This window comes from Thalia democratica, chromosome 7 (genome assembly GCF_965202585.1).
Source record: "Thalia democratica chromosome 7, ktThaDemo2.hap1.1, whole genome shotgun sequence".
Taxonomy (NCBI): Eukaryota; Metazoa; Chordata; class Thaliacea; order Salpida; family Salpidae; genus Thalia; species Thalia democratica.
The window spans coordinates 30,941,744-30,960,875 of NC_139171.1; the positions used below are offsets into that span (position 1 = coordinate 30,941,744).

The 19,132-nt window shown below is 25.3% G+C and overlaps 1 protein-coding gene across 1 annotated transcript; it reads left to right on the forward strand.

The window, feature by feature from the left end:
* Nucleotides 1-10,028: 10,028 nt before the first annotated feature.
* LOC145840580 (uncharacterized) lies at nt 10,029-16,273 on the forward strand. Its single transcript, XM_082947883.1, has 5 exons — nt 10,029-10,416; nt 11,364-11,489; nt 12,363-12,409; nt 13,707-13,936; nt 16,069-16,273. Exons 1-5 carry the CDS (start codon nt 10,035-10,037, stop codon nt 16,199-16,201), a joined length of 918 nt encoding a protein of 305 aa, XP_082804009.1. The 5' UTR covers nt 10,029-10,034; the 3' UTR covers nt 16,202-16,273.
* Nucleotides 16,274-19,132: the final 2,859 nt, after the last annotated feature.

Sequence of the window (19,132 nt, forward strand, 5' to 3'; positions counted from 1 at the left end):
AATTAAAAACTTTTAACAATGGCCAAATATACTTTATTGTGAGTAATTGGTTTTCATGTGCATTTATTTTTCTGTTTAGTAAATAAGTTTTTCTAATAAAAAAATTACTACCAATGTATTGCAATGACAACCAAAGTATTGTCTTTAAGAGACTTTTTTATTTGTTAAAGAAAATTTTAATTTTTTTTTATATACAGTTTAAGTTTAATATTTAAGTACAGGCACGTGGCTTGGTACATTTCTGCAAATCTACAGAAACGTATAATGAGCGTAAAACCTTGCTTTTATTTCAGCTTGAAAATACTCTGCCTTCTTAGCTTTTAGTATATTATTATACTTAGTTATGCACTCCTGGAAGATAATTTTGACATATACGTACTCTTTAGCATTTTTAGTGTCGTAAAAGTTAAACGAATTAAATACATCCAAATTGTAACATTTAGCGCGTTAAAGCTTTAGTTTGTCAAAAAGCTGCATTGCAAAATTGATTTTAATGGAAGCTGTAGCTTCAAAAATAAAAATCATACAATTTTTTGCTACTAATATTTGCATAACCAGTTGTTACTATTGACTACGTTAAATGTATCACTCGTACTTCAACATTCCATTTTTGATGTATTAACATAACTGCATATTTTCAGATTAAATTCAATAACATTAGAGGTAGTATAAATTGCTGTGTTTCTGCTAGGACGTTATCACGCGTTATTTCAGATGTTTTAGTTTTTGCAGGTTCGTAACTTTTTTGACCTAGCTACGTCCCTGTTTCAGTGTGATTCCTTTTAAAGAATATAGTCTATATTGCTGCTCAACTTATATTGCAAATTAAATAAAACTGCATTTTTACTAAACTTTTCATGAAAAATTATCATAACAAGGCTGCTGTTTCATTGACTTTTGTAAACATATCTTATGGAATGAAAACATGCTATTTCATCATCATTCTAGAACAGGGTTTCCCAAACTTTTTTCAAATAGCCCCTTTAAAGAATTTTATAAAGCTATTACACAATCCAACAAGATTACTTAAAAAAACACCTAAGACCTTATTTTTTGCTCTTTGTCAACAACTCCAGAATATATAGTGTAAGTTTCAAAACTAGCATTAAAAACACCTAAAACCTTTTTTTTTGCTCTTCATCATCAATTCCAGAATATCTTGTGTAAGTTTTAAATTATGACCTCATGGCCCTCTGTGGCTCCTTTACTGCTCATACCTCCTCCTTTGGCTACTTAGCTGCTCATAGCCCTTTGAATATCTATCTTGGTCCACTTTGGGAAACTGTTCTAGTATGTATTTTTCCAGCAAACTATCAAATGTAACTATTATTAAAATTAAAATATATAGCATTAAAGCTCAAACTTTTTAATTAGTTCACAGATAACTAAATTCCACTAAAATTTTAATTTTAAATTTATATATATTAGTGTTTTGCTAAGCTTGTTAAAAACTACAAAATAGTTTTTTGAAAATATGATACTAATACTAAGTATATATAAAAATAAAAGTGTTTTTTTATTGAAGTGTTTATGCATATCAAGTTAGTTTATGTTAACATTTTGTGAAATACTGCTTGAGGTTTTTGTATTTTTTAACACTAAAATAATTTAAGGGCATAGGGGGGGGGGGTAAACACCCTTTTTTGGTTTTTGATCTTATTTTATTAAGTTTTTACTAAGCTACAAAATGCTTTTTGCAGATTTAAATTTTTAAAGATTTAATAAATTCAAAATAATTTTTGAGATGAAGCAGGTAGAAGTCAGAGACAACAATAGGTTCCTTATGGGAGGCGCAAATAAAATGGCTAAAATAGACTATTTCACTAAAAATCTATCTGCTCCTACGTTTTTTGAGATAACTTCTTCAAATTTTCAGGAAATGTTCCTTGATATATTTAGAAAATTTGATCGGGTGGAATTTAAAAAAAATATTAAGAAATAAAAATTTTATATAATAAATAAAGAAAAAAACAGTTTTTTTTTTGTTATAAAGTTAATATTTTTTAATTTATTTAAATTATGTTTCGACAGAATTTTCTAAATATTAATGAACATTTTCTGAAAATTTGAGGAAGTTATCTCAAAAAACGTAGGAGAAGATAGATTTTTAGTGATTTCTAGTTATTTGCCGTTTTAGTCTGCGCCTCCCATAAGGATCCTATTGTTGCCTCCGACTTTGACCGCCTATGTCTCAAAAATTATTTTGAATTTTTAAAACTTGTAAAAAGCATCTTGTAGCTAAGTAAAAACTATATAAAATAAGAACAAAAACCAAAAAAGGGTGTTTACCTTCCCCCCTATGCCCTTAACTTAATACTGAATATCTCTTAGACACTTTTCAACTGTTGTATAATCATTCTGTAGATTATTTTAATCATATATAAAACCACCATCATAAACTGTAGAAATGCACTTGTCTTTATTTTATTATAAAACTAGCTAATGAAGTATACAATAGTACTTGAATTAGTGTCTCTATTTGGTTATTTCTTTATTATATAACTTGCATACATTTCATTATTTGTTTTTTTTAATATTTTTCTTTATTGCTTTTCAGGTTAACGAGTAAAGATTGAAAAAAGTATGAATAATTAAAATGAAATTTGGTTTTTCACAATCAAAAGAATATTATATTTCAATGACCAAATACTAAGATGTAAATTTTGTACTTATTTTGAAGAACTAAATTTAATACCTGTTGTAAATATATAATTTTAGTAACTGAGAACCTTGAAAATGTCTAAAAACTATATCCACAAACCAACAGTGCATTATATATATATTAAATATACATATATAGAGCTATATATATATTTAAATTGGTGGAATTATTTTATTTTTCGACTAGCTTTCTTCCCTAAATTATCATAACCTTAATATATAAACTTTTAATAAACTGAAAGTTTCTATTAATATTTTTTTTGTTAAATTTTGTGTGTAGCATAGTCTTTATGTTTTTGATCAGATAAATAAAATACTTGTGTTTCATATAAGTTTTTTTTTTAAACTTGTGAACCAGTTAGAATTGTTATGCAAAGACAAATAAGTTGAAATTTATAAGGAATATAGATCATTTTATTTATAACATCTTACTTATCTGGTAGTGTTTTTGCCTTTCACAAAATTAGGTCAATCTAGTCTGAGCAATTATTTTGGCATTCAAAATTAAATAAAATGATAAGGTTATTGTTTATTAGTAGGTGAAGTTCAGCGGTAGGTGTGAGAAGTCCACACTTTTGGACAAAGGCACTTTTACACAAGCAGTTACTTTTGCATAGATTGACATTTTTGCACAGTTTTTGTTTAGCAATTTTTCTTCTTTTTCATTATTTATATATATCTTTCTTTTAATTTTGTTATTTTTTATTTGTTTTATTTTAGTCTTTATTTTGTTTACTATTAAATTTGGTTGACAATAGTTACTTCTGCTTGAGCCGCTTAATAATTGTAGCAGTTACTTAAAATGTGCAAAATTGACTGCCTGTGAAAAAACAATGACTTTGCAAATTTGACTGCTTGGCAAAATTGACTTTTTTTGCAAAAAAGTGTCTTCAAGATAAATTTAATAAATTTTAATGTAGAACACTACAGAGCACACTTGGTAAAAAACCAGTGTTAGGTAGGGTTGCCACTTTACCTGGAAACCTGGAATTTGACAATTTAGGCAAAAATAACCTGAAAAATCCTGGAATTTGAGATATTTTGAAAAGAAAAATTAGAAAAACCTAGAATTTTTAACAATTTTAACATTTTTAGTGTTAAAATTTCGATTTGACACAAAAAATATATTATATATAGTAATATATAAGTTTGAAATTTTTTGAAATAATTTTTTTTTTAATTTAGTTCATTTGTATATCAATTTATGTTTAACTTTGTGTTTTCATTTAAATTATGTTTTTATATATATATATATAATTTATCTTAAAGTGTTGAACATAAGTTTATTTATTTTTTCTCTTTTTGTGTTCTGTTTAAGTGGCTCAGGTTTTGATGCCTGAGTCCAACATTGCACAATAAACAATATAATAATAATAATATAAATAAGGTTTTTTGTCATCATCAAAATCACTTTTTTTACAAAAATTAACTTTGGCTTTTATATGAAAGCTTTAATTTCAATTACAAAATATAAGCTAGTTTTTCTAGAATTAAAAAATATCATTTAATTTTTGAGATGTTTTGTTTTTTGTAAAAAGTTTCCGATACAAATGTATGGACCGGAATTTTTTTGGGGTCACTTTTCTTGGAAATTTTAAAAACCACTAAAAATCTATCTCCTCCTTCATTTTTCAACCAATCTTCTTCAAAATTTCAGGAAATGTTCCTTACATTATAAAAAAAATGTTACTTATGAATTTTGATATAAAAAAAAAATTATGACCAAAATTGAAAATAAAGTCTTTTTTTTTCAAATGAAATATATTTTTACTTATTTTTTTTTAAATCACAAGTAACATTTTTCTGTCATTGTATAAAGATTAGACTGTGAAAGTTTTAAGAAGATTGCTTGAAAAATGTAAAAGAAGAAAGATTTTAAACTAAATAGTCTTTTTTCACTGTTTTAGTTTTCCTTCCCCATAGGGAACCTATTATGCAGCCCGACTTTGACTGATCATATCTCAAAAAATAATTTGAATTTTTTAAAACCATAAAAAGCATCTTATTGCTTAGAAAAAATTCTATAAAACAAGAGCAACTTGTAAAAAACATGGCTTTCCCCCTTTGGCCTACATACAGTTCTAACTTAACTTCACTGAAAATAGACCCAAAAGCCTGTACTTTCAAAAATCCAAAAGGAAATCAGAAAACCTGGAAGAAGTTTTTCGAAAACCAGTGGCAATCCTGTATATATATATATATATGTATTACTTGATATAAAGATCTTGAAAAACATTCCTATATTTTATAATTTTTAAAATTAGCTTTAATAATAAGTTTAAATACTTCTTAAGTATAACTTTAGGTTTAATTGTACTTAATAAACATTATTTTTTTATTTAAATTTAAACAAGTATTTTTTAAAATTAGTGTTAGATTTTCTGTAATAAAATAAATTTGTTTGATACATATAAAATTTATATATTTTTGTTTTGCAGACTATAAACTATGTATCAGCTTAACATAAAAAAAAAGTAAAAAATGACTACAGTAAAAAGTCTAACATTTTTGTGCAAAATAAAACTACTTGATGCTTATAAGATTGAAGAAAACTTATTGTGGTTGTCTCACTTTAATTGGGTTATTAATGCCTTTCAAAAAATGGAAAAAACTTTGTCTAAGCAAATTTTTGTAAAAAAGTTTGGTAATGAAGATAATAATTTTGATAAATTTTTATGGTTTGTGCACAAGTTTGTCTGGAATAGAAACATAAATTTTAGAATAAAGAACTACAATGTAAGTATTTCAAAAAATTGGGCTTTGACAAGCACTATGAGTGAGATAAACTTTGTTGGTTGCAATTATCTAGATGGAAAAATAATCTTTGTGCTTGATAGTACACATTATCAAGGCCCAAATTTCAAGGAAGTCAAAATAAACCCTAAAAGGTTTAATTACCAACCTAGATTTCTTATTGAAACTAGAAGAAGTTGTCATAGACATATTAGATTGACAGTGATAGATCAAAAATGGTTATATATGCTTGAAGAGAATAACTTTCGCCCAAGATTTTTTGAAATTAATAGTGGAATAGTCTTTGATTTTAGAACAACAATAAAATACCTGGGTTGTCCTGCGTTTAAAATAAAAGCAAGCACATACACAAGTTTAATGGCGCGAATAAGTTGTGAACTAGTTTTTTTATTGGATTACAACCTCTGGGTTTGCCCAGTTAATACTCCTTGTTTTTTAAGAATTATAAATCAATATGACAAAAAATTGAAAAATTCTGATAAGAAAAACATTATAAGAAGTACTAGTAATCTTGACAAACTTCTAAACTCATACTCTTTTCTCGAAGAAGTCCAACTAAATTTGTTTGATGTACCAACCAAACAAAAAGTATCAATTATTGATAACTTGAATAAAAATTTGAAAATTTTAAAGCTTGTTTTTTTTCAACCAATCAGTTTTTTGTTGCATGTTGGAACAAAACTTGAAAAATTGGAAACTTTAGCTGTTTGGTATGTAAAAGATAAGTTTAATGTGTGTGTTGGTCCTAATGTTCGCTGTGTCAAACCATGTACATATTTTGATAAATTGCACAGTGAGAGTCTAGTTGCATTTAAAAATTTGAAATGTTTTAAGATAAAGACCTGCAATCATGTTCAAGGAACTTTTCCGTTGCTATTAGAAACCATTTTGACTGTGTTAAAATGCTGTCAAACAACTTTGACTAGTTTTCATTTGAAAAATTACTGGTTTGATGATGTTAACAAACTAGTTGATTTTATATGCTCCATGAACATGCCACTTAAAGCCTTAAGTTTTAAGCAGATTTGTTTTCTGACTGATTAAGACTTATTGAAGGTTATTAAGGTTATGAATAGCAGTGAACTGAATATAAAAGTTGAATCAACTAATAATGGTGCAGTAAAGTTTACTAAAGTTATAAAAAGTACTGAACTTGTTATGAAAATTAAAGACTGCAGACAAGTTACACCTCAAGGGCTGCAGAAAATTGTGAGTTACATCAAAGAAAATAATTTGAGCATAAAGATAAAACATGACAAAGTTTTAGCATAGTTGTTAAACTCAAAATGGTTCTAACAATTTGCATTTCAGTATGGTTCATCTGTAAAGTTATCATTATTGGGTATTGTTTTAATGATCGTACATTACAACATAGTGGAATGTAGTTGTAATTGCATAATCATCTATTAAAGTCATCATAAATAACTATACAAATGTAATTTGTTTAATAGTTAACTTTTTAGCTTCCTTTCTTGGGTATATGAAATATTTGATTTCAATATATTTTTACTTATACTCTAGTTTAAATACTAATGTTAAGATATTATGTAAATTGTTATTTATTTTTAATTATTTAAATAATCTGAATTAGTAATTATGTTTTAAGCAGTTCTTTTTATAGTTCATTTTCAATCTGATTTATTCAAAACTATGTTGGTATATATTGATTATAGTTTTTTACTCTAGTTTAAGTTGAGGCAAAGCAAAATGTTTTAGAGATTTTGTCTTCATGTTTATTTAATCATTACTGAATAAATTTTTCAACAAAAAAGTACACATTTTTAGTAATTGATTTGTTATATGCAAAAGGATTTACTTTTTGCAAGACAAATTTACTACAAAAGTATTGCAATGACTTCAAGTTGCTGCTCAATTTATTTGCAAACTAGATAAAACTGCTTTTCTACCTAAGTCTTTTGAAGTTTTGCCCTAAAAATTTTCTAAAGAAGGCTACTATTTTATTGATTTTTGTAAAAAATGTCTCATGAACTAAAAACACAATGCTGTTTTATCATCATTTTAGAATGTATTTTTCCCGCAAACTTATACTTGAAACTAAATTTTAAGCAGATAAGCTTAAATTTTTTGATTACTTGCAGATAACTAAATAAAAATATCAGTTCATACTTTGTTTTACCCAACAGTTTTGCTTAACAAAATATTCAATATTAATATTTTGCTTAGCTTTTTAAAAAGTACAAAATGGTCTCTTAATGTAAGACAGTACTAATTAAGTTTAAAAAAATTAAAACAGTTGTTTTATCAAAGTTTCTATGCATATTCAGTTAATTTAAGTATTTAAATAGTGAAATAATGCTTGAAATTTTTATATTCTGTAACTAATATTTCTTAGACACTTTTTAACTGTTGTATAATCATTCTGTAGACTATTTAATCATATATAAAACCATCATCATAAACTGTAGAATTGCACTTGTCTTTATTTTGTTATAAAACTAGCTAATTAAGTATACAATGGTACTTGAATTAGTTACTTTATTTGGTTATTTCTTTATTGTATAACTTGCATACATTTCATTATTTTCAGGTTTTTAAGTAAACAATGAGAAAAGTATGAATAATTGAAATGGAATTGGATTATTCAAAATTAAAAGAATATGATATGAAAAGACTAAATATTAAGATGTAATTTTTGTATTTATTAAAAAAAAATAAATTTAAATACCTTTGTAAATAGTTTTAGTAACTGAAAACCTTAAAATGTCAAACATTTATAATTTTTTAAACTTTATTTATTATGGTTCACAAACAGTGCATTATTTTTTAATTACACACACCCATAAATAAATTTATATGTATATATATTAGATATAAATGATTATGTATCTATTTAAATTGGTAAAATTAATTTATTTTCTAGCTAGCTTTCATCCTTAGTAATCACAACCTTACTATATAAATTGTAAATTAAATGAAAGTTTTTACTAAAAATTTTTATATGTTAAATTGTGTGTGAAGCATAATCTTTTTTTTTTAATTAGATAAATTATAAAATATGCTTCATAGAATGAATAATGAATTTAAAATAGTAAACAATTTTAAATTGTTATGCAAAGACGATTTAGTTGATATCTGCAAGGAAGACAGATCATTTTGATAATAACATCCTACTTAGTTTTGTTGCCTTTCACAAAATTAAGTCAACTTAGTCTAAGCAGTTATTAGATAACAAAAAAATGATAAATCTATTGTTTGTTAGTAAGTGAAACTCAGGGGTAGGTCCCAGAACTACACAAAGGTACACTTTTGCATGGTGTCACATTTGCACAAATTCAATTTTGCACAGATTGACATTTTTCACAGTCTCTGTTTAGCACAGGTTTATTTTTTTGTCGTATTTTTGTTTTTAAAAACATATATTTTTTTCACTTTATTCTTCTTTTTATTTCGTGTTTAACTTGATTAAATTTATTATATTATTTTTTACTAGCACTATTACCCCTTACCCTTAGTAAATAATCTTTTTTGTTTATTATTATTTTTACTATCTATTACTATTAGAATAACCAAGGGTTACCCTTAACCTTGGTCAATAAACACTTCCTTCTGCTTGAGTGGCGGTTAAAAACTATAGTAGTGACTTAAACTGTGCAATATTAATTTATTTTTCTTTAAAAATAAACAGTATTAGACCAATCAGATTAAAAAAGAAAAACTTATATTTAAATATGATTCAGTATTAACGTTAGTACTCTTTATTTTTGTTGACACTGATTACTGGTAGTATTTCTGACTCTGTATGATTGGTCTGGGTTGTAGTTTTTATAAAATTTGAAGGTTAATACAGGGTAGCCACACACTCAGAATATCTCATTCTACATATCAGTCTAATTAAAACTTTTTTTTTTAAGTAAGGCTATTTAACTTTTTTGCAAAACATAGGTCAGTTTGATTTTTTTCCTTAATCTTTTGTTTATGACTTTAATTTTTTCCTCTAGAATTGCATTTTTATCAAGTGTTTAAAACCGTTTAAGTGAAAATCTTGATATACAAACTAGTTATGATTTTATACTAAAATAAATAAAATACTACATACAGGGTGGCCACAAAACCTGGAATCCTGGCAAAACCTGGAATTGATATTTTAGGCTCAAAAACCTGGAATTTAAAACATCTTTTACATGTTAAGTAGTAATATTTTGGTTTGACACCAAAAATCTATCATATAGGTAAAAATTTTTTGTCATCACCAAATTTTTTTTGACAAAAATCACATAAAAAGTCACTCTATAGTATCTTTACAATGTTTTATATTACTTACCTTAATTTTTAACCTTAAAATTAACTTTAAAATAAAAATAGACCCAATAACGTGTACTTTCAAAAACCAGAAAAATTTATTAAAAATTGTGGCCCTGCTGTGCATAATATAATTAAATTTATATTAAAAACTTTAAGAAATCATAGCTACGAAATTGTTTCAATTTTAAGTCATGAAATTTTGTATTACCTTTTCTAAGTCATTATTAATGTATACTAAAAATGGTACTTTAATTAAAAAAAATAATTTTTTTTTGACTTATCAGATAAAGTATTGTAAAAAGGTTGTGGTGTTACACTTAAATTTATATTTGCATAAAATTTAAGATTTTTATAAAATGAGTGATCTGGAAAACCCTCAACTGAAAGAGCTCAAAAAGAAAAAGAAGAAGAAAAAAACTCCCAAAATTGAAAGTGAAGTTGAGCATGCTCCGGAAGAGAAGAAAGTAAAAAAGAAGAAGAAAAAGCAGAGCGCTGAGTCAACAGAGCAAGAAAATACAAAAGTCGAGCAAACAGAAGAAAAGGTTGCATCAACTGAAGTTCCTAAAAAGAAGAAGAAGAAGAAAGCAAAGAAGACTGCTGAAGAAAGCCAATCTGAGGTAGTTAAGAGCCAGAGTTCTGATAATTCTGAAGTTAAAGAAAAACCTAAAAAGAAAAAGAAGAAAAATTCCAAAAATTGTGAAGTTGCTGCAGAAACTAAAGAAGATGAAAGTAAAGAAGGTAAGCAGAAAGTGAAATATTTTTAAACAGTTAATGGTATGATAATATTGTTAGACTAACTAACTATTAAGGGCATAGGGGGGGGTCGACCTTAATTTTTACAAGTTGATCTTGTTTAATAGAGTTTTATCTGAGCTGTCGGACATTTTTTAACCCCTTGTAAAAATTTAAAGTAAATTTTGAAATATGAGCGATCAAAGTTGGTGACCTCTGTTCCTAATGGAAAGTGAAAAAAAGACCATTTCACTAAAAATCTTTTTCCTCCTTTTTTTTTGAGCAATCTTATTTAAATTTTTACAGAAAGTCTATTATTAAATTTAAAAAAGATTCAATGCATGACTTTTTTAATTTTAAAAAATGAAATTTTTGTTTAAAAAAAGCCACCTATTTTTTTTGTATTTTTCATTTAAATTTTTTTATTTAATATTTCTAAGATCCCAACGTTCAAAGTCAATTAAACTATAAATGTAACGTTTCCTTGAAGTTAGAGGTCTTTAGCTAAGAAGATGTGATTTTTGAAATTTCTGAAAAAAATTGAGCAGTCTATACGTTTGTATTGGAAGATTTTTAAAAAAATTACAATATCTATAAGTTGAATGAGATTTTTTATTTAATAAAAACTGGCTTATAGTTTGTACTTAGAGCTTTCATATAAGATCCATTGTTATTTTGAATTTAAAAAAAAAAAATGTTGGACCCCCCTATCCCCTTAATGTTTCAAGTTTTCAAAAGTATTAGTTTTTTACTAAAAAACAGAAAAATAGTGAAATAAATACTGTTTTTAATAAATTTTGAAAACTAGGTTTATATTTAATTAATTTTTGGTTAATGATATGATCAATATACAACTTTGAAAGTTATATTGCTAAGTCAACTACTAAAGTTTCTGAAATTTAAGAACATTTGTTTATTTTATGTGTTAAATTAATTAACGAATTTTTTTGTAGAAAAAGAATCGAAAGTGAAGAAAGAAAAAAAGAAGAAAAAGAAAAGGAAGAGCAGCAGTGAAGAAAACCAAAATTCCAGTGCTAAGAAAATTAAGGTGGATGAAGCTAAAACGAGCACTGTGAATAGTGAGTGTAGAAAATATTATTAAATTGTATAAGTGCTTTGGGTTTGTATTAAAACTTTTGTCAAGTTGTTATTTAAAAATAATGTGTTTTTGTCTTGTTAATAATACTTGATTTCAAACAATGTCATTATGGCTGGTAAAATTTGGTCACTTGGATATTATGTTTTTGGTCAGTATTTTTGATGCTTCACCTAACATGTTTTTTTATTAACAAACTGTTATTTTGACTAAAAAAGAAAAAAATTAAATAAAGTTGTATTATACAGTTTTTGTTGTTTTACAGACTTCAGATTAACTTTTATGGCTTATAAATGTAAACTTTCTACTGTTTGTTAAAACTACTTTTTAAAAATTTGTTAAAACCCAATCTGACTTTAACTAGCTACTTTTAAAATTTTTTTGAAATTAATATTTATATTTCCACTTATAGCGTATTGACTATATAACATTGTATATGACTATATAACAAAAATTTTGATACAAATTTTATTTAAAGTTTGTAAATCTAGTTGTTGTGCTTAAAACATCTTTTTATTGATTATTGCATCAAAAGCCTTCGTTTTTTTTACTATTTTTTTATTTTTTGAACTTTTCAAAAGGTTTTACTAAAAGCACAGTTTTAGTTGATTAATAAACAATAATGTCTAGAAAATGTTTTTGCTAACTTCCTTTTAATAAAAATAGTCGCTTTTATTCTATTTTTAATTATTTATAAGTATTGATAATATAACTTAGTATGCCGTTATGTAGTGGTAGTAATTGTTATAGTTTTTCGTCAACTTTTCTATTGGTTTTCAAAGTCTTTTTATATATTAAGTTATTATCGTTTTTTATATTGAAAATATTTTATTTTAACTACAGTATTTTTTAACAGATTGCAACACAAGTTCTGAAGATAAAAATAGCAAACCAGCCAAAAATGTAAGTAATTGTTGTAAAACTAATCATGTAAAAACCTGGCAATTAGTTTGTTGTTGTACAACATTTTTATAATTTTCTACTATCATTAAAAAAACTTAACTAACATTACTTTAAGTTAGTACTAGAGTTTTGATATCAAATTTACTTAAATGATTTACTTGTTTGATATCTGCAAAAAAATTATTTTTATTAAGTAGATTTTAAAATCATAACGTCTAAATTAAAAAAAATATTTTTTGATTTTGTATTAGATAAACTTTACTGCGAAAGTATTTTATTGAAAAAAACATAATATATTTAACGTTTGATTAATTTCGTAATTTAAATTTAAAAAATATCTTGATGTTTTATGTCTATCTAGCATTTGTCTCATATAATTATTTTTTTTTTCTTATCAACGATTCAAGTTGATAAAAAGCAAATTGAACTTAAACAAACTGACAATTTTAGCTTTAAAATAAATTTTTATTTCAGTAAAAATTTTAAGCAGGAAGATTACATTAAACAATTTTATTGATTAAAATTAAAAGACTTAATAACTTAAGTAAAAAAAATATTATAGTAGCTAAAATAAAAAACAGTTTTTTCTGTAAAATTTTTTAATAAAAATATTTGGAATTAGATTTTATTTAAGTGTTCGTTTTTTTTTCAGTATTTGCAACCGTTTTGAATAGTTGATCTTGTGACACATCAAAAAAAAATACAATAAAAAGTTTTATCAACATAAAAAATATGAGGCGTATGATATAAATTTTTAATGTCTTCAACTTGACTTATAACCAAAATAGTGTGTTATTAATGCCCAGTCTTAGTTTAAAAAAAGTTTTAAGCGCACTTTAAAATTTTGTCTACGAAGGGTCAATTTTGTACGAACAAAAAAGAATTAAGTGAATAAAAAAAATTCAGATCAAGGGTAAGGGTTAAGGGGTAACAGTGGTATTAAAAGTAAAGAACAAAAAAGTTTCAAACCTTCGTGCAATACAAGGTCCTTTTAAGCTTTTTTGACATCTACTATGAATACTCATTTTAAAACATTATTTAAATATTTATTATTCTCACACACGGGAACGACGCGCCACAATTTATACAGAATATTTATTGTTTAGTGTTATATTTTATCAATTTTAACTTTAACATTGCGCATCAATTGAGCAAAAAATATTTTTTTAGTGTTTTTTATTATATATTTAGAATACTTATTTTGTAATTATCATACGCAGTAATCATGCTCCACAATAAGATTATTGTTTTTAATTAATTTCATTACTTCTCTAATTTTTATTGTTACTCTACACAGGAACCGTGCGCCACCATCGAAGATCACTGGTCCTCCGCCTTCAACAAGAACGCCCAGCAGCAGTCCAAGTTCATGCGCCTGATGGGAGGATCGAAGAAGGGAAATACCCAGAACAAGAACAAGTTGTGGGGAGGGGGGAGCGGTAAGGTGGGCACCAACAGGAAGAACACCAACGTCAACCAGATGAACCGGCAGCTAGCCGACCAGTTCGAAAAAGCCAGGAATCTCAGGTTTGTATTTGTGGAAATTTTAAATTTAGGCTTGCCAAGAAATCCGGAATCCTGGAAAAAACTTGAAAATTCATACAGTTTTTATGTGTAAAATAATTAAATTTAGATAAAATTCCTAAAAAAAAGAAGGAATCTCAGGTTTGTGTTGTTTTTGTGGAAATTTTAATTAACTTATATTAGAAATATTTGTGCAAAGCAGTTAGGTTTTTAGCATAATTTTAAGTGGTGAAGTGCTTCTGAACCTTTTTCTAGTGGCGGAACCCTTTTCCAAAGTTCAACTTTTCCGCGGAACCCCTAATTTTAATTTTACATAAAATTTTTAATTAAATAAATATTCTTTTTTAAATTTCGAAAGGCTTTGCGGAACCCTAGGGTTCCGCAGAACCCCATTTCAGAAGCACTGATTTAAGTGATGAAGTGCTCAATAAAGTCTGATCATAGACTTTACCAATAAAAAAATGATTCATGTTTAAACTCATTAACTTGTTGTAGTATTAGTTTTTATAAATGGTTTATGACAATTATAATTCTCAGTGTTTGTGAAATATCTGTTGATATATACAATTTTCATAATAGTTTTTCATAATAGTTACTGATCATTAATAATTGGTTTTTCTTACAAATTTTTTTTTAATTAAAGATTTTTTGAGATATAGTTCCTTGAAAATTTTTTAAGATTTATCTGTTTATATAAGTATTTGTTGGTAAATTCTATAAAATGCTTTAAATTTAAAACAGTCAATGTTTTAATTTTGTCTTTCTTAATAATAGTTTACAAACAGTTTACAAAAAAGTAATATTTATATTTTCGTTCTAGCTGTTTAAGGTAGTATAATTCCATTGATTATTTATATTGTTTTATCATTTGCCCGGTAAGATTTAACTGTAGATTGGGTTATATAAATTTAGTTTTACTACGTTTCATATCTGAAGCGACATTTCGTTATCAAAATTATAAGGTTTTAGTTTGGTTTTATTTTGAAATATTGTTCTTAAAATTTGTTTAAATAATGTAAGGACGTATTCTTACATTAAATTTTGTTACTGTGTTTTAAAGTTTTATTTAATTCTGAGTAAACTCTGTGTATAAAGTTTAAAGTTGTTATAAGTAATTGTGATTTTTTTGTAACTTAGTTGTTCTTAATATTAAAAATAAACTTGAAAGGTACTAAATTAAGATAAAAAATAAAATAATTTTATCATTTATTTTACTCAGTTATTTTAAATCTAGACTTTTAATTAATTAGAAGAAACATAATATTTGTTCTTCAATAATTTTTATTATTTAAATGAATAATAAATATTTAAATGTTTTAAAACAATACTTTAAGATATTGAGTAATTAAATTACAAAATAATTGAATTTTCCACTATTAATGATTATTAAAAGTTTTTTATTTAGTCTAAAACTTGTTTGTATTTTATTGATATATTATATAAAATTAAATATTCTTACATATGATCAACACCCTCCCAAGTATTTTTCTTAAGTTATAAGATTTAAATACTAAACAAAAAAAAAGCTATTTTCTTATTTTTTCAAAAGGTTTCTGGAAACCAAGTACAAACTATTTGAACAAACTAATTACTAAAAATAACTCATACACTTTTATTTACTACTTATTTATTAGACTGATTTTACATTTTTAAAAAGATTTTCACACTTTTATTTTTTCATGTACTATAAACATATTTTCAAATTCAAAAATTATATTATTTAAGCTTAAGCAGATAAAAGTTATTTTCTCAACAAATGAATTACAAAAAAGTTTCTATCTTATGCATCTTACCTCAATGCTGATTTTGGTTCAAACGCTACCTTCAACTTTCAGGTTGGCCAAACTAAACTTGCTGGTTCAACTGGTTTTTTACAATAAAGATAAAGTATTTATTGCTTTATTTGTTACTTATTAGTTTATTAGTCTTTCAACCCTTTTATAGGTTGGCCAGTTTGAATTCAGGAAGGCAGGATTTCATAATTTAAAATAAAACTATTAAAAAATATTATTTCTAATAGTTTATTAATCTCATATTCTTACAAAATATCCCAATTTTCAGGTTGGATTGTCCACACAAAGAAATGCATATTTTTGTGTAAATTATCAAACAATAATTTCAATATTTTTTCACAGGTTGGCCAGGTTGAACTCGGGAGGGCAGGGTTTCACGTCAGGACTGGGTTTCAACCACGACACGCTGAAGAGCAACTACATCGACCCGCACAAGAAGAACGAAAACTCAGTCATATTCAACGATAGCGACTGACATATTAGATAATTTCAACTTAGATAATTTTTTATGAATCGATTTTAGCGAAGTTTAATAAAGTGTTTTAGAAACTTTGATTGAAAGTATGCGTGTTTTTTTTATTACTGCTGTTGTGTTTAATAGCTTTGTTAAAATTTAAACAATGTATTAGCAATTATTAAAAACTATCATATATACTAGTTAGAAGTCCAGGGTTGTTTCAAAATTTGATAAACTTGGTCAATTCAAAGTTGTGAAGTTTTTACTGATATATAAAAATTAAGTTAATTTTAGTAAAACAACTCAGTTACTTTTTTTTAGTTTCAAATTAGGTTAATTGTCCTACAATGAGAGATTATAAATGGGGATTTCAATGTATCTAAACGTTCAAAAGTATTGGTCATGAGTGTTATGGTGAGAGACTAAAGTAAAGAATCGAGAGTTATGGGGTGAAAAGTCTTGTTTAAAATTTATTATGGCAAGTAGAAGTTTTTTTGAAGTGTACCACTAGGGTACTTATTTTTACAGTTACTTTTGATTTTCTGGTCGGAATCAATTTATGCTTCGGAAGTATCATAAAAACACCCTGTGTAAAATCTTAGATTACTTGAAGAAACTTTCACCTTGGCTCCAAACGATTTTCTAAAAAACGCGCCAGTGCAAAATGTACGGGATCCAAAAAATGCGACCTTGGAGTTTTAAGCTGAATTTTTATTACATGTGGCTAATTATCACACTGAACATTTTAAAACGACTCAAAGAAAGTTTTAAGGTGGAAGTTATTGATTTTATGTAATTTTTATCAATTTTTGTAAGTTTTCTTGAATTTCTAGCTATAAAAAACTAGAGGTGCTACCATAAATTGAATCGTTTCAAGTTGTTCACAATCTTGTTGGATAATTAGTCACATGTAAAAAAAATATAGTGTAAAACTTCAAAGTCACATTATTTGGATCCTGTACATTTTGCGTTGGGGTGGTTTTTAGAAAATGTTTTGAGACAAGGCTAAAGTTTCTTCAAATCATCTAAATTTTACACAGGGGTTTTTCAATGATAGTTTCGAAACATATAACTTTTTCCAGTCGTACAATCAAAAGTAGCTGTAAAAATAAGCACGACTATTCAAAATTCCAACAATTAAAATTCTTAATAAAAAATTAAAACGGCTAAAAATAATTAAGTAATGTATATTTGTGTAAAATAAAAAATGCATATGTAAATCATATAAATATATACAGGCTATTTTTTTCTTTTTGCAAAAAAATAAATATTTTTTGAGATATGGCTTTACTAAAGTAGAAAATATATTTATTTTTAGTAACTTAAAAATATCTTGAAAAATATTTTTGATTTTTTAAAAAATATAAAAGTGGCTTGTAGATATTAATAACATCTAAATAATTTTTTGTTTACTTTTCAATTTTTAAAACTTTTTGAGATAAAGTCTTTTAAATATTTTTTAAGAATTTGAATTATCCGAAATTGAATTGTCATGCAGGGTTGCCTATCGGTCAGGAAGAAAAAAAAAAATCAGGAAATATGGGGGGTTTTGAAAAAAAGTCAGAAAGCGTCAGGAAATTTAACAAAATAAAAAAAAATTCAGATTAATTTACAAAATTCCTTGTTTTCCAAAGCCTTCAAATGGTAAAAAATAATTAAAAGTCCTTTAAAGTCAAAAAAAAAATTCCAAAATTTTCCTAGAAATTTACAAAAGTATTTAATTTTATTTCCAATGCCTTCATCTGGTATAAATTAATAAAATATCCTTTATAAAACTGCAAAAATTTTCTATTAACATTTTAAACAAGTACCCTATTTGAACAAGCAAGCTTTTTAGTATTGATGATCTGTAGCAAGGACACTTCCATAGTGAAACTGTGATATATACACAAAAGTTTATCTTGTATAGTTTTAGAATCAAAGTGCTTTTTGTTTAAGTAAATAATTGAGTTCTATATAACTAAGCAGTTAGTTTAGTATTTTATGTAACAAGTTAATGTGTACACTTTACCTCTTTATAATTTCTTAAAAGTTGATTAAATTTATAAAATAGGATAGGTATATAGCAAAATTAAGTTTACTTATTATTTGTATTTTTTGTAGAGTAACTTAAGTTTTTAAAGTAAATAAGTGTATAATTATTAGTTACAAATTTTATACTAAATGATAAAAGGAAATATTTGATACAGCAGATATATAGTTTACTTTTTTTAACTTTTTTTACAGCTACTTAAGTATATTCTTTTTTAATTGATTTTTAGTTTAAGAATTTTATATTAAATAGTTTGGGTAGTATTTTATTAAACTAAGTGAACAATTTATATAAGTAAAATATGTTTTATGTCAATACTTTTTATTATTAGATATTTTTAACTTCTAAATTGTTTTACAACTTGTATGTTAAGTATGACTAAAGTTTACTCTTTTAGTTAGATAAACAGCTTATTACTGGTAGAGAGTAAATTTATTTTTCGTATTAAGTAATTCTTTCGTTTAGAATAATTTCTACAGAAAACTATTACTTTATGTATTGGGTTTTTAAACTCAGACTAACCATTGTTATGTTTTTCAGATCAGTATTTGATTGTTTTTTTATATATTAATTATGCCAAAGTTTACATATTCTAAAAAAATGTGTTCTATATGTTTTAAGGTTCAACTGTAATTATTTGTTATTATTTTAAGATCTTAGTTGTAAAAGTTCGTTATTAATTCAAGGTTTTAATTGTATAAGCTTTTTATATGTAGTATGTTTATCTAGATACATTTATGCTAAGAAATGCTAAAAAATTGTCTCTTTTTTCAGACAAGCTGTGTTTATAAGGTAATTATACAAGTATTTTGCTGATAGAGCTGTTTATTGAAATAAATCAATCATACACAGATGGTTTAAGTGATGTAATGGAAGTTTGATGATTGAATTTAGCAACAAAACTGTTGCTTTAACCT

Coding starts and splice junctions, on each gene's coding strand:
- LOC145840580 (XM_082947883.1), top strand. CDS start 10,035: ATGAGTGATCTGGAAAACCCTCAACTGAAAGAGCTCAAAAAGAAAAAG. Junction 11,490..12,362: donor TAAAACGAGCACTGTGAATA/GTGAGTGTAGAA, acceptor ATTTTTTAACAG/ATTGCAACACAAGTTCTGAA. Junction 12,410..13,706: donor ATAGCAAACCAGCCAAAAAT/GTAAGTAATTGT, acceptor TACTCTACACAG/GAACCGTGCGCCACCATCGA.